The sequence below is a fragment of the Dreissena polymorpha genome, chromosome 11 (genome assembly GCF_020536995.1).
Source record: "Dreissena polymorpha isolate Duluth1 chromosome 11, UMN_Dpol_1.0, whole genome shotgun sequence".
Classification (NCBI taxonomy): Eukaryota; Metazoa; Mollusca; class Bivalvia; order Myida; family Dreissenidae; genus Dreissena; species Dreissena polymorpha.
Window position 1 is genome coordinate 57870655 of NC_068365.1, and position 17311 is coordinate 57887965.

The following is a 17311-nucleotide window of genomic DNA, read 5'->3' on the forward strand; positions in this document are numbered from 1 at the left end:
TTGCGCCGCTTTGAAGCAATATATTTGACCTTTGACCTTGAAGGATGACCTTGACCTGTCACCACTTAAAATGTGCAGCTCCATGAGATACACATGCATGCAAAATATCAAGTTGCTATCTTCAATATTGCAAAAGTTATGACCAAGGGGGGGGGGGGTCATCTGCCAGTCATGATAAATTGATCCAATTTAGCTGGATGGGAGAGTCCACTGTACATAAATGGGTTAAAGTTTTAGGAAAGAAAAATACAATGATATTTGACCTTTGACCTTGAAGGATGACCTTGACCTTGACTTTTCACCACTCAAAATATGCAGCTCAGTGAGATACACATGCATGCCAAATATGAAGTTGCTATTTTCAATATTGCAAAAGTTATCAAACTTTAACCAAGGTTAAAGTTTTTGGATACACACATACAATGAATGAAATATGGGCTGTCAGTTGTAGTGGCAGCCATTGTGTAAATATGTTTTTTGTCACTGTGACCTTGACCTTTGACCTAGTGACCTGAAAATCAATAGGGGTCGTCTGCCAGTCATGATCAATTTACCTATGAAGTTTCATGTTCCTAGGCCTAAATATGCTTGAGTTATCATCAGGAAATAATTTTACTGTTTCGAGTCAACGTGACCTTGACCTTTGACCTAGTGACCTGAAAATTAATAGCGGTCATCTGCCAGTCATGATCAATGTACCTATGAAGTTTCATGATCCTAGGCATAAGCATTCTTGAGTTATCATCCGAAAACCATTTTACTACTTCAAGTCACTGTGACCTTGACCTTTGACCTAGTGACCTGAAAATCAATAGGGGTCATCTGCGAGTCATGATCAATGTACCTATGAAGTTTCATGATCCTAGGCATAAGCATTCTTGAGTTATCATCCGGAAACCATTTTACTATTTTGGGTCACCGTGACCTTGACCTTTGACCTAATGACCTGAAAATCAATAGGGGTCATCTGCCAGTCATTATCAATGTACCTAAGTAGTTTCATGATCCTAGGCTTATGCATTCTTGAATTATCATCTGGAAACCGTTTTACTGTTTCGAGTCACTGTGACCTTGACCTTTGACCTAGTGACCTGAAAATCGATAGGTGTCATCTGCCAGTCATGATCAATGTACCTATGAAGTTTCATGATCCTAGGCCTAAGCGTTCTTGAGTTATCATCCGGAAAATATCTGGTGGACGGACTGACTGACGGACGTACCGACCGACCAACATGTGCAAAACAATATACCCCCCTCTTCTTCGAAGGGGGGCATAAATATAATGCAATAATTTTATTATGATCATTAACTCCAAACTATTAAATCATTTTCATGTCATGTAAAAGAACAAATTAACATGACCTACCCAAGTCAAAAAATTCGCTAATTGAAGTAAATGAGCAAACAAAACACACACACACAGCAGGACATTCATGTGCTCATTGCATAACAAACTATTATTTGTGTACATATAAACCCTTTACCATTTAGATATGTATTTTGACGCATTTGTAGTCCCTTAGAAAGTTAAATACAATTAAAGACCTTTCTTACTAGATTCAAATTTTAAAGGCTTCATTTCCAACCCTATGATACTGATGAGCAGCAAACAGCATAGAACAGTTACTTGCAGGCTGTTCTGGTTTTATGCTTTTTGCACATAGCCATTTTCACTTTGCTTCTGAGTGGGAAAGGGTTAAATACCACTAGTGTACATGTATGAGCAGCTGAGTTGCAGAATGTGGGTGGGCTAAAGTAATCTTTGAGCTCCCAAGGGTTGCATGTCTTTCATGTACTTCCTACCACTTCACATTGATCTCCTAGCTAAGAGGTAGGGGATTCATTTCCTTCTTAAAGATTTCCAGACAGAAAATGCATTTTTTTTTTAAACAAGCAATTTACAATGAAAAAAATATTCAATAGTACACCACATTATTTTTGTAAATAACTGTATTTACCTTGAACAAACTGTAAAATGTCAGTGCTTTAAACAATTTTTGCTAATTGCTTGTCATCAAAATGACAGATGTACCACAGTATCATTTATAGGATTTCATTAAAGTTTCAAAGAAAAACAAGAAACCCTTGGAGACGGGTGATGCTCACCTAAGTTTTTTTGGTCACAATATTGCACTATATATTCAGATAAAGTTGGGGGGGGGGGGGGAATAATTTTTTTATATAAAATCTCAAAGGGCCATAACTCTGTGAAAAATCATCCACCCAAAACCCGCTGATAATATGCACATCTCCTCTTGGTAATGAAGCTTCCCATAAAGTTTCATTGAATTTCAGTCATTAGTTGCTGAGAAATAGCCCGGACAAGAATTGCACTATATGTACAGTTAATGGAAAATTTCAAAGGGCCATAACTCTGTGATTCCCATAAAGTTTCATTGAATTCCAGTCATTAGTTGCTGAGAAATAGCCCGGACAAGAATTGTGCACGGACTGACACACGGACGGACTGACAGACGAAGCGGCGACTATATGCTCTCCCCAAAAGTTTTTGGGGGAGCATAAAAACTAAAAAACTCAAGTTATATATCTATTTACATCAGAACTTTGACGAACAATTTTAGATTTACAACTAATAAGTGAGAATATTAACATGTTATGTCAACTATTTGTACTTCATTTTTCACTTGTATAAATCAGAGAGAAACCCTTAACGACTGCCTCTACTTCAGACTTGACAATAAATAACATTTGTTGTGTAAATCATTACCATGTCTGTTTATTCCTTGTACAATGAAAAACAGTGCAATAATAAATTTGACCTGACAACGTTCATTTCAAGTCTGGAAGAAATAGAGATATGTAAAATAAAACACTAGCAAGTGCTTTTAATTTCATATTCACAGTTTGTTCACTTCACTGATAACAAAATCTATAAGCAAGTGAATCAGTTGAAGAATATTCTCAATTTTATATTCTCTATAAAACAGTTGTATAGCAGTTTGTGTTTTATAAACGATATTAATGACTTTCTAATATAAACTTATCAACAATTAAAAATGAATAAGACAACTTCACATTTTTAGTGTGAGCCTTAGCTCACGCTCATTTTACAGAGCATATTTTGAAAATCAGTATGCGCTTAGAAGGCTTAACTACGCTATGGAAAGACAACCACTGCCTGTTCCGGTTAAATAATGGAGACGACAAATGCCATTCTCCTAGCAGAGATGTCATTCGTGCCTAATGACTTATAGTGTTAAACAGCTTGTAAAGTCTAGTGTTTATCATTGAAATCTGTACATATTGCCTGCTTTCAGGGAAAACGGGGCTTAAGGCATGTCAAATAAGATTAGTCTGTGCACACTGATTAGCATACATGCCATAAAATTTCATACTAATTCCGAGACATTGAGCTCAATTTTCCGGGACTTTTGTCGATTTTTTTTCCGGGACATGTTTACATATAGCGATATATATAAACATACATGTATATGCTTTTTTGATACTCATTTTTAAACATCGTAAATTGCTAAGTTCGAAAGACTATCTGAAATACACAAGATCTATTAAAGTCAAATTAAACATTACTACTTCTGTTACCAGATAGAAGCCACATGTTTTTCGTGTTAAAAAAGAGCACCAAATTGGTTTTGTGTACATGTCACATATCTGCAGGAAACGCGTGGGCGTATTCACGGCCGCACAAAAACTTCATAGCGCATTTGTTACTATTTAAAGATTTGATGAAATAATGTCAAATCGGGCGTTTTTTTCCCACTGAACACATGTAAATCGCTTGATGTGATGTTCATTTTTTTACACAACACAAAATACACCCACACTTTCCATGCGACCTTCTACATGTGTTCATAATTTTCGCGCACTTTTTATTGACAAAGGATAAAGCACTGTTTATTTGATGAATGTGTTAATGTCGCGTAAGCATTAAAATTTGGAAGCGTGTTTCGGATTGCAAGTTAAATAATGCACATTTGAGAATCGAACAAACATTTACAATTGTGCGTAATTAATTCATCAACCTGCCATAAAATCACACGCTTATGAAAATTACGTCACTGGTCGTCTGCATGACTTACTGCAGGTGCTCTGCTTACGAGTGTTGTCGCTCATTCAAAGCGTGCGCCAACAAACTGCCATCAAATCAGTATATTAAAGCCAATTAACAACCACATTAAACAATGCCACCTTTTTGGTTTGACTGCGAACGTGAGACAATCGATATGATAACAGGACCCCTGTTAACTGATCGATTTTGACACTTAGCGTAGTCACCTCTTCGGGTAGGCATTGCCATGGAAACTCTGCGGATTAGTGGGAACACAGTGATTCGAGGTGCAGTTAAGCCCAAGATAAGATACATGTATATATGGATTTTGTAAAATCCGGGACATTTGACAGATTTCCCGGACTGTGGGACAAGTTCTTCATTTCCGGGACAATCCCGGCCAATCCGCGACGTATGGCATGTATGCTGATTAGCCTGTTCAATTCGCACAAGCTAATCAAGGACGACATTTCTGATTTTTATTATCCCCACGTCCGTCCGTCCTGGCCACCTGCTCCTCCTACACTATTAGCACTAAAACCTTGAAACTTACATACATGGTAGCTATAAGCATATGTGCGACGGTGACAGTGACGGAATTTTGATCTGACCCCTGGGTCAAAAGTTATAGGGGTTGGGGCGTGGCCGGGTCAGAGATTTTCACTCATTTTTTAATGTTATTTTACAATAACTTCTTCATTTCTGCACCGATTTACTTCAAATTGATACTGAGCCTCTCTTATGACACTAAGGTCAATCTCAACTATGCATGACCCCAATACCAACCCTGGGTCGCCCCGGCCACATAGGCCACGCCCTGCCAAAATTGCCTTTTAATATAATTTCTTCATTTCTACACCGATTCACTTCAAATTGATACTGAACCTCTCTTATGACAATACGGTCAATCTCAGCTATGCATGGCCCCATTACCAACCCTAGGGCGCCCCGCCCACATAGGCCACGCCCACCCAAAATTGCTGTTTACTATAATTTCTTCATTTCTACACCAATTCACTTCAAATTGATACTGAACCTCTTTTATGACAATACGGTCAATCTCAGCTATGCATGGCCCCATTACCAACCCTGGGGCGCCCCGCCCACATAGGCCACTCCCACCCAAAATTGCCTTTTACTATAATTTCTTCATTTCTACACCTATTCACTTCAAATTGATACTGAACCTCTCTTATGACAATACAGTTAATCTCAACTATGCATGGCCCCATTACCAACCCTGGGGCGCCCGCCCACATAGGCCACGCCCACCCAAAATTGCCTTTTACTATAATTTCTTCATTTCTACACCGATTCACTTCAAATTGATACTGAACCTCTTTTATGACAATACGGTCAATCTCAACTATGCATGGCGCCATAACCAACCCTGGGGCACCCCGCACACATAGGCCACGCCCACCCAAAATTGCCTTTTACAGACCTGTATACCCTACCGATTGCTTCTCAGTAGTATTGAGGGCATCTCTCAGTAGTTTTGGGCTGTTGTCAGTAGTTTTAACCTTTTCAATCATTTTGAGCATTAAAACACCATGACTTGGTCACATATCAGTTAAACGGTACATAAAGCATAACCGTATACTTTGGCTTGTAAGACACATTTTTAAGACTCAAATTTATAAGTTACAGAGGGGGTCGCGTCATATTAGCGAGATACTCGTGAAAATAAACGATTTTTTTTCAAAATATCGAGTTTACTGGGCATACGCTAGCCAAGTTGGACATATGTCATTTGTTTTGAATCATCGCGGCAGCCATTTGCATTTTCTCTAAACTCTGTATTGGCCCGTACCGTGTATCGGAACGCTATGTTCAGTTTCCAATTAACTTGTTATAAAATGTATCGCTATTGATTTTGTTGTCTAATATTTTTAATTTGAATTTTGTTATTTTTGGGGCGTAAGACGTTATATTGTCCGTGATTATACTTGGAAAAGTTTGTATCACCTAATTGTCTGCGCGCGACGTCGTTAAATGTCATATAAATTGGCCATTATAGTATACGTGTGTAAGCGCGACACAATGCCAAATTAACATGCCGAAAACAACAGCAAAATCAATTCTCAGTTTGAAACTGTCAATTGTTAAATAAATACGCTGCCGATTACAAGTGCTACTTAAGAAGTTTGTATCACCTAATCGTCTTTGTTGGACGTCGTTAATTGTCAATTAAGACATAATTGGCAATTAGGGTATCCTCTGAAGTAAGTTACCAGTTTGCAACTGTCAATTGTTAAATAAACATGTTTATTCAGACGACCCCCTAATGCCGATGATACCTTATTTATAAGGGGCCAACGACGGCGGTAGCAAAGAGTGACCGCATGCAATTATCCGCATATGGCTTTTTTCTTGACATGTGATTTCGATCTGCGCTTCGGAGTCTATCACTCTATCATGCGAATGGCTAATTTTATGAAAGTAGGCATTACCTATTGTTGCGATTGGCTAATTTTGTGAAAGTAGGCATTACCTATTGTTGATAAACAATGGGCGTAAAATTTGCATAATCAAGGTAATAAAAGGAAATGCAAAAACACATTCAAATCGCGTGAATTCGGAATAACCGAGAAAACGGTTAGAGACTGGAAGTCAAAGGAAAACAAGGGCTGTTTGTAAAACATGCATGCCCCCCATACGGGCTCTCAGTTGTAGTGACAGCCATTGTGTGAATATGTTTTTTGTCACAGTGACCTTGACCAGTGACCTTGACCTTTGACCTAGTGACCTGAAAATCAATAGGGGTCATCTTCGAGTCATGATCAATGTACCTATGAAGTTTCATGATCCTAGCCATAAGCGTTCTTGAGTTATCATCAGGAAACCATTTTACTATTTCGGGTCACCGTGACCTTGACCTTTGACCTAGTGACCTGAAAATCAATAGGGGTTATCTGCCAGTCATGATTAATATACCTATGAAGTTTCATGATCCTAGCCATAAGCGTTCTTGAGTTATCATCCGGAAACCATTTTACTATTTCGGATCACTGTGACCTTGACCTTTGACCTAAAAATCAATAGGGGTCATCTGCGAGTCATGATCAATGTACCTATGAAGTTTCATGATCCTAGGCCTAAGCGTTCTTGAGTTATCATCCGGAAACCATTTTACTATTTCGGGTCACCGTGACCTTGACCTTTGACCTAGTGACCTGAAAATCAATAGGGGTCATCTGCAAGTCATGATCAATCTACCTATCAAGTTTCATGATCCTACGCCTAAGCGTTCTTGAGTTATCATCCGGAAACCATTTTACTATTTCGGGTCACCGTGACCTTGACCTTTGACCTTGTGACCTGAAAATCAAAAGGGGTCATCTGCGGGTCATGATCTATCTACCTATCAAGTTTCATGATACTAGGCATAAGTGTTCTTGAGTTATCATCTGGAAACGATTTTACTATTTCGGGTCAGCGTGACCATGACCTTTGACCTAGTGATCTCATAATCTATAGGGGTCATCTGCGAGTCATGATCAATGTACCTATGAAGTTTCATGATCCTAGGCCCAAGCGTTCTTGAGTTATCATCTGACAACCACCTGGTGGACGGACCGACAGACCGACCGACAGACCGACCGACAGACCGACATGAGCAAAGCAATATACCCCCTCTTCTTCGAAGGGGGGCATAATAAGTTGTTGAACGCTGAGTCTCTATCTGTTAAGAAAATGCGGACTGTGTTATCGCCATATCATGCTATTGAAAATAAATTAAAACCCACTTATATATCATGAAATAAACAAATATTATTTACTTCTTTGTTTGATTATTTTATTTTTTAGACTTGCGTGAATTACTTATTGTATGCAGCGCGAGTTTGAAAAATTCTCAATGTGTTACTAATTGATGATTTTCTTCAACATTCTGCCGTGTTTCGGCCGATGAAAACGGAAAAATTTGACCGCGTCTTACACGCAGGTCAGTTTAAATCCACCCATTATAAAGTCCGAAGTCGGGGTGCGTCTTATAAGCGAGGGCGTCTTACAAGCGAAAGTATACGGTAGATGAACTTAGTTGCTTATAATTAAATCTGTTATGTGATTTTTTTGCTTTGATTTGTTACAGCCTGTGCCTTTTGGATTGGGAAAATTAGCGCGATAAACCATGAAATTGGAAAAAATAGCGTGATTAACCATGAAATTGGGACACATTAAGCATTATACATATGATTATAAGTAACAAAATTAAAATTGTTTTAAGTGCATATTTGACAGCAGCATTTTATATTATAAAGTGCTGCTTCAATGTCATCTTACAATGAAGACAATATTAAGTTAATATCCATCCACATATATCTATATATACTGTCTAACTCCCCTTTCGGGTATTATCGACAGGTGCATATTAAACTTGCAATACTCTAAAGATTCTTAAATACACCATTTGATCATAAGCTCTTTAAGAATAGCTATTAATTTAATTCAGTATTTTTTTAAATTAAATATCATAAGGGGAAACAAACAAATATTGACCAACATCCTTAAGTGTTCTTGTTGTGTTAATGATGTATTAAATGGAGTTAAAATAATATATTTTATTTGTTTAATTTTCAATATTTTGCACTTGACAACCTCAGTTCAATGCTATTTCATTAAACTGTAAAGCCTGACAAACATAATAAAGCAGAATACGCATATGAATCTAATTATACACAGATCCACTAACATATAAATCAAATCATGTTTGTCTCTTTCCATTTTCGAACGATACTCATCATATTATAATAAATGCTTTAACTTTGTGAGTAAACAATTTTCCAACACTCGTTTCCGTGACGCACATTCACTGTGCAGATTTCTGATAAATATTTTTTTTAAATCTCAACGAGTATGTTGCGTTAATTGACACACGCATTACATTATTCCCTAATGACCATATGATATCCGTTGTTAATTTGAATGGTATTTATTATTTTCGCAGTTAATCGCAATTTCTCGTCTGCTTGCCGCCATCTTGGACGTGTGTAAAAACAGGCGTGCTCAATCCTGATACATCGACTATCGTCGGTATTCTCCGCAATTAAGAGACAGATGTGTATACTGGATAGCAACGTAAAATCGTATATATTCGGCTAAATTTGCAAACCAATACGCAAGTCAGTTGTCGTTCGGTGACAACTCGACAAGCTCGATCAGCACTCGTTCCCCGGGAGTCTTGAATTTCAACGTTTTTTACTACGCAAGCGCCAAAATGATGATGATTGATACATTACCCGTTCAGACCGAAAATAAGCCAAAGTACGATTAAAAACTGAAATTTGACCATTTTGATCGATGGATCCGTAGTTTTTCAGTACAAATCCGTAGTGCGTAGTTTAGCCAAATAATCCGTAGTAACTACGGCGAATCCGTATAAGTAAACAGGTCTGCTTTTACTATAATTTCTTCATTTCTACACCGATTCACTTCAAATTGATACTGAACCTCTTTTATCACAATACAGTCAATCTCAACTATGCATGGCGCCATAACCAACGCTGGGGCGCCCTGCCCACATAGGCCACGACTACCCAAATTTGCCTTTTATTATAATTTCTTCATTTCTACACCGATTTACTTCAAATTGATACTGAACATTTCTTATGACAATATGGTAAATTTCAACAATGTATGGCCCCATAACCAACCCTGGGGCCCCCCATTCATAATAGGCCACACCCACCCAAAATGGTCTTTTACTATAATTTCTTCATTTCAACACCGATTCACTTCTCAATGATACTGAACTTCTCGTATGACAATACGGTCAATCTCATCTATGCAAGGCCCCATTACCAACCCTTGGGCGCCCCTGGGTCAAACATGCGGCGTGAGATACGCGTCGGCCTCTGCCGTGCCATTCCTAGTTCAAAGATGAATTTAAAACACAAAATTTGGAATTAAATATTAAGTAGACAAACAGAAAAAGGTGCACAATTCTGCCAAACAGTGTCACTGCCAAAATCATACACATATTAAGGTGACTCAACTGTAAACGTTTGAATGACATCCACCCAGTAATTAAGGAGGAGTTGAAAACAAAATCTTCAGGAAACTTAAAATTCTATGATGGAAATACACGCAACAGCCATAATTCATTCAAAACTTGTTGTGACCTAATTTCCTTTCTGTGACATCAGATATACATCAAGTTAATAAAATTGTAAAAGTTTGAGCAAGATACACCTAGTTATTAAAGAAAAGTTACAAAAACCAAACTTAATTCTATGTTTGAACAAGACTATTGCCAAGCAATATAGTCCCCTACCGGCTCCACCATTGTCAGAAATTCCACCGTTGTCAGAATTGTTGTAGTTGCCATAGCAACCAGAATTTTTGACGTAGAAACAAAATGAAATGACGTGCATAATTTCCATATTGCCATCTATCCATGTTTTAAGTTTCATGAAAAAATATTAAGAACTTTAAGTTATCACAGGATCCAGAAAACCACCATTTTCAGCAGTATTTCTAGTCTATTTGTTGCCATAGCAACCAGAATTTTTGGCGTAGGAACAAAATGAAATGACGTGCATAATGTTCATATTGCCATCTATCCATGTTTTAAGTTTCATGAAAAAATATTAAGAACTTTTAAAGTTATAGCAGGATACAGAAAAGTGTGACTGTCTGACAGACTGACTGACAGACTGACTGACAGAGAGAGCGCAAACCATAAGTCCCCTCCGATGAAACTGGTAAGGGAAAAACCCACAAATGGCAATAATTCTGCAGAAAATCATGCCACCACATATTATCATTTCTAAACATCTAAGGTCATTTAACAGTAAAGGTTAAAGCAAGACACAACCAGTACTTATATAGAAGTTTATAACACAAGCTTTGGGATGATCTTAAGTACATACAGACGGACGAACTAATGCCTTATATCTCCCATCCAGTAGGTGCATAACAAATTCTCACCTCTAATAGCTTTCCGCTTCTGTTTCAATCGTTTCCGCTTGAAAAGCTTTGTTGGTGTGTCTTCCCTGCCGTGTTTTGATTGCTTACTGTTTGGTGACTGGTCTTGAGCATTAAAATGACTGTTCACATGACGCTCGAGGCCTCCCTGGGAAGTAAAGCGCTGCCCACACCGGGCCACAATGCACCGAAAAGGCTTATCACCACTGTGTGTCAAAATATGGCCATCCAACCAGCATTTTGAACTAGACGGCTTATTGTACACTTTACATCCCTTCCACAGACACACAAACTTTTCTCGTCCCTTCTGTGTCTGCACATGGCACAGGCAAATATGTTCCATGATTTCACCGTTTTCGAGCACTTTATCACAATCCTTCCACTGGCATTCGATTGGTCCCTGGGTCTGGAGCTCCTTCGATGGAGTGATGTCCCCTGATTGGAGCTCTTTTGATGGAGTGATGTTCCCTGCTTTGGCCACTGGGCTGCACCCTGGACTGCTGTGGACAGACAAATACAATGTTGGGGAAATCCCAAATATATGTTTCACCATGCTTTTATTTTAGCCCTTTACCAATTAGATACGTATTTTGACGTGTTTGTGGTCCTATAGAAAGTTAAATTTAATTAAAGACCTTTCTTACTAGATTCAAGTTTTAAAGGGTTCATTTCAGACCCTTAGATACTGATGAACAGACTGCAAGTTACTCGCAGGCTGTTCTGGTTTTATGCTGTTTACACATAGCCATTTTCACTCTGCCTTAGTGGGAAAGGGTTAACAAGAGCTTTTTTACAACATGACTAAAACCTGTACACCACAAATCAGGCAAAGCAGCTATGCACATGACTAACTTCATAGATCAAGTTCAAGTTATTGATATGATATGACTGATATATTGTTGAAATCCAACTCTACATACAAGGGCACATTATTCAAAATTAAAACTTTATCAATGCAAGTGAAAATCATGTCTAGCACAATTTTTCTTAATGGTGATCATATTAGACAAGATTTGATTGACTAACTTAAACAAGATGTGTTTGTGAAACACTATTCCTCCATATATTTGACCTTTGACCTTGAAGGATGACCTTGACCTTTCACCACTCAAAATGTGCTGCTCCATGAGATACACATGCATGCCAAATATCAAGTGTGTATATTAAATGAGCAATTTTGACCATTATATTTCACCTTTGACCTTGACAGATGACCTTGACCTTTCACCACTCATAATGTGCAACTTCATGAGATACACATGCATGCTTAACATGAAATTGCTATCTTCAATATTGCAAAAGTTATGGCAAATGTTTAGGTTTGACGAAAACCAACAAACCAACAAACAAACCAACAAACAAACACACAGTAGTTGTTTGCTCCACAAGGTTATATGAGCATTTCATATAGCAGCCATATTCAAAATCTGTTCAAAGCCATTTGCCCTTAAGGTCAACCAGGGCTCCCGCTGCTGTTCGCCAGATTCGCCAATGGCGAAAATTTAGCAAATTCGGCGAATAAAATAATCGTTTGGCAAAAACGTCCGGCGAACGATTTTTGTCAGGAAAGGAATCGTTCGCCGGACGTTTTTCCAAATGATTATTTTCCTGACAAATGCCATTCCAGATAGTAAACTCTTTCAGCTTTAGACTGTGCTTCAATACATCGCCGTATTATTGACCAGCAAAATTGATCAGTCTGCATTAACACCTGTCAGAAACCGGATATCGAGACAAAGGAAACTGACTGGTCTTATCGGCTTAAATAAACAATTTGGGGCCTACATCTGATTAAAGATTGCTGCCGATTTCAATCAATTTGAGTAAAAGCCGTTAGCGAATTATCAACTTAGTCACACAATGAACGTAAGTAAAGAAGTTAATAGTTGATTTTAATTTCGAGAAGTTCGTAATGTTTGTAATGATTAAAGGCTAAAAGCGTTACAATTGTGAATGACGATAGATGAAGGGGTATAAAACCCTTGACATTTACGGCGAAAGTGTCAGAAATTGTGACTGCCATAATGGCGACCATAGGCAATAAGTGTCCTTTGGACTCTGACAAATCTAATGACCCGGTCTCAAAAAAAAAATATTATAGTAATAAACATATTAAAGCTTCTTTGTTTAGTTTCTTCTTTTACAATACTGTAGCCTATACTTACAACAGGCGGTTCCGAATGTTTTGCTAATACTTTGGCTACAGTTTCTAAAATTTGGCTACAAGAAAATCCATTTGGCTAAAATGTTGGCTACAGGAATTTTTGGGCCAGGGGTAGCCCTGGTCAAATAAATGACAAAATCCTGTTGCCCTGACTTTCTTTGTGAACACTGTCACAGTCTCATCACGTCCTTCGAGACAAGCAAGTGTTACAAAATAAAGGAGCTGACAGATTTGAAAATAGGATTTCCAAAGCCGGTGAGCGTTCTAGATATCACACTTGTTTGCATGAAAACTTTAGTCATTATTTCAAGCAAGCTAGTGGAATTTTAACCCATTTATGCCTAGTGGACTCTTTCATCTTTCTAAATTGGATCAATTTATTTCCAAAATTAGGGATGCCTGGTACATTTATATCTATATTTAGAATATTTCTTACAGAAATTCCTTTAAGCAAACAGCGCAGACCCTGATGAGACACCGCATCATGCGGCTTCTCATCTTGGTCTACGCTGTTTGCCAAGGCCTTTTTTCTAGACGCTAGGCATAAATGGGTTAAGTCCCTGCCATGGTAAAGTTCAAGAGTAGATCACTCAGGATAAAGTGGACCATTGCACATTAAAATTGTGTCCTGCACATAATAATACATGTCTGATGATGATGACATATTTCAAGTTGAAAGCTTTAGAAATGAGCAAGAATTTCAATCCAATAACATTTAACATTGCCATTAAAAGGCCAAGTTAAAGGGCAAATAACTAATGAATAAAAGGATTAATACACATGAGCATTGTGTCATGCAAATTTGCACTTTATATTATATTAGTATCAAATAATTATTACTTAAAGTTTAAAGTAAATCTCTCGAGAAATGTAGAAGTTGTTTGCTCACAAAAATATAAACAAGAGGCCCATGAGGGCCTGAATGGCTCTACTGCTATAAACACTGTGCAAGTTTGGAAAGAATAAAATGGAAACTGTAAACTTAATCGCGCAAACAAGGAGAATTTTCTCTAATTCAAGGGGAGATTATTGTGTACTTATTTCTCCGATACTGCTCATATTCAATAGGGTTCAAGTCCTCATTGATATAAAGATACTGTGCAAATTTGGAAATAATTGGATGAAAACTGTGAAATTAATTGCGTAAACAAGCGGGATTTCAAAATTTTCTCATATTCAAGGGGAAGTCATTCATGACTTATTGCTTTGATATTGCTCTTTTTAAAAAAGGGTTTGAGTCCTCATTGATACAAAGACACTATGCAAGTTTGCCAAGAATTGGATGAAAATTATGGACTTTATCACATAAAAAAACTGAATTTTCATTTTTTTCTCAAATTCAAGGGGAGATAATTCTGGACTTAAAACTCCGATATTGCTCATTTTCATTAGGGTTTGACTCATTATTCAGATAAAGACACTGTGCAAGTTGGGAAATGATTGGATTAAAACTAGAGCTGCAACGATTCACCAACAGCTCGATTCGATTCGATTTCCGATTTAGATTTCAGACACTCTGATACCTATTTTTTCGATTCGATTCATCTTCAAACCTAGTTTTATCATATATTCACTCTTATGCCTCAAAATTAACATTTCTGTTCAAAAGTGATTTCAATCAAACACATAAAAAAGAAAAGCAAATTAGGAATTTTAATATAAAAACTTCTGACTAGAAGATTGTGTTGATTACACAATAATATAAAAAATAAATAATCATAAGAACGTATCTGGAATCAGTTGAATGGTAGTACTATCACTATTATACTTTTACCCAAAACCGCTATAAGCATGTCTACCATTGTGACATGACAGCATCACCTGTTACCTGTAGGACAAATCACATTCTCTAATAAACTTAACAAAATTCCAACAGAAATAGAACTACTTTTCTGGCTCGCGACTTCAGTAGTTGCACTTGTGCGACCTCTTAGTCTTGCTAAATCAACGTTATGTTTGCGTTTGCCATGTTGCATTAGATTAGTGGTTGAGCGGGACTTTGCGTACGCCACATCCGTGAAGCACAGTTTACACTTTGCTTCATCGGTAGGGCTACCATCCCGAAACTCAAAATACTGCCACACTTTTGATTTTAGCTTCTTAGGCACATCTGATAATTTCAATTTGTCGGCAACAACTTGTTCAGCCATTTTGACGCTTTTTCCGAAAGTAGACTGTAACCCGCTTATTGATTGGATGACTAAAGAATTAAGCAACCAATTGAGCAGGTCGTAATTACAGGTAAAGATAAAACCTTCACCTTCCCGTATCAATAGTCAGAATACAGCTTGCTTTACGTATCTATGTATATTGTGGCGTCCGTCAGGATGGGTTTATTGGGTTTTCAGTGTATTATATTCAACAAGACTGGTGGCAGTTTAAAAATATCTTTATATAGTAGGTTAACAAGAGCACCACCTTGCGGGTGCAGACCGCTCATCTATTTTCTTTTTAAAGGCGAAGGGACTCTCATTTTCAATCACAAAGGAGGGAGGGGTGGAGTGAAGAGTGGTGTATAGTGTGGGGGTGTGGAATTTATTACATTATCTTCCAAAAAGTGCGAAAAAAAAAACGAAAAAATAAAAAATTCGGGGGGGGGGGGGTGGTAGTAATTTGTGAGATGATCTTAAAAAAAAAAAAAAAAAAAAATAAAAAATTATGGGGGGGGGGGGGGGGGGGGGGGGGGGATTCGGGTGGGGGGAGAGGGGGGTGGGAGTGGGGGGGATTATTGGGTGCGATGGTTGGACGGTATTTAAAACATAAAAGAATAAAAATAAATAATCGTGTTTTTTAACCGTTTAAAAAAAAAATTGGGGGTGGGGTGGGGGGGGTATAGTGTGAGGGTGTGGTGGTCATTTGTGAGATTATCTTAAAAAAAAAAAAAAAAAAATGGGGGGGGGGAGGGGGGGGGGAGGGGGGGAGGGAGGGGGGGGAGGGGGGAGGGCACACGCGATGGTTTGGGTGGAGTCTGTTGTGGTATGTCAGGTAAGAGTAGTTTTGTCAAAGTATCAATCAAATCTAATCATAAATAAAGAAGTTATGGCAAATTTAGCAAAATTTAATAATTTGACCTTGAGAGTCAAGGTCATTCAAAGGTCAAGGTAAAATTCAACTTGCCAGGTACAGTAACCTCATGATATCATGAAAGTATTTGAAGTTTGAAAGCAATAGCCTTGATACTTAAGAAGTAAAGTGGATCGAAACACAAAATTTAACCATATATTCAAAGTTACTAAGTCAAAAAAGGGCCATAATTCTGTAAAAATGACAACCAGAGTTATGCAACTTGTCCTTTTACTGTACCCTTATGATAGTTTGCGAGTGTTCCAAGTATGAAAGCAATATCTATGATACTTTAGGGGTAAAGTGGACCAAAACACAAAACTTAACCAAATTTTCAATTTTGTAAGTATAAAGGGCCCATAATTCCGTCCAAATGCCAGTCAGAGTTACATAACTTTTCCTGCACAGTCCCCTTATGATAGTTAATAAGTGTTGCAAGTATGAAAGCAATAGCTTTGATACTGTAGGAATAAAGTGGACCTAAACACAAAACTTAACCAAATTTTCAATTTTCTAAGTATAAAAAGGGCACATTATTCTGTCAAAATGCCAGTCAGAGTTACATTACTTTGCCTGCACAGTCCCTTTATGATAGTTAGTAAGTTTTGCAAGTATGAAAGCAATAGCTTTGATACTTAAGGAATAAAATGGACCTAAACACAAACCTTAACCAAAATTTTCAATTTTCTAAGTATAAAAAGGGCACATAATTCTATCAAAATGCACGCCAGAGTTATCTTACTTTGCCTGCCCAGTCCCCTCATGATAGTAAGTAAGTGTACCAAGTTTGAATGCAATAGCCTTGATACTTTCTGAGAAAAGTGGACCTAAACGCAAAACTTAACCAAAATTTTCAATTTTCTAAGTATAAAAAGGGCACATAATTCTGTCAAAATGCAAGCCAGAGTTATCTAACTTTGCCTGCCCAGTCCCCTCATGATAGTAAGTAAGTGTACCAAGTTTGAATGCAATAGCATTGATACTTTCTGAGAAAAGTGGACCTAAACGCAAAACTTAACCGGACGCCGACGCCAACGCCGACGCCAAGGTGATGACAATAGCTCATAATTTTTTTTCAAAAAATAGATGAGCTAAAAATGTTCTTTCAATTATAGACAAGTTTGGGTGGA

General features: G+C 37.7%; 1 protein-coding gene across 1 annotated transcript in view; it reads right to left on the reverse strand.

Annotated features, from left to right (window-relative positions):
* LOC127850339 (zinc finger protein aebp2-like) overlaps positions 1-17311 on the reverse strand; it is an 87624-nt gene that overhangs the window by 39496 nt on the left and 30817 nt on the right. Inside the window, exon 3 of the mRNA XM_052383316.1 lies at positions 10958-11454. Within this exon, the coding sequence (XP_052239276.1) occupies positions 10958-11454 (497 nt within the window). The remainder of the gene's footprint in view (positions 1-10957; positions 11455-17311) is intronic.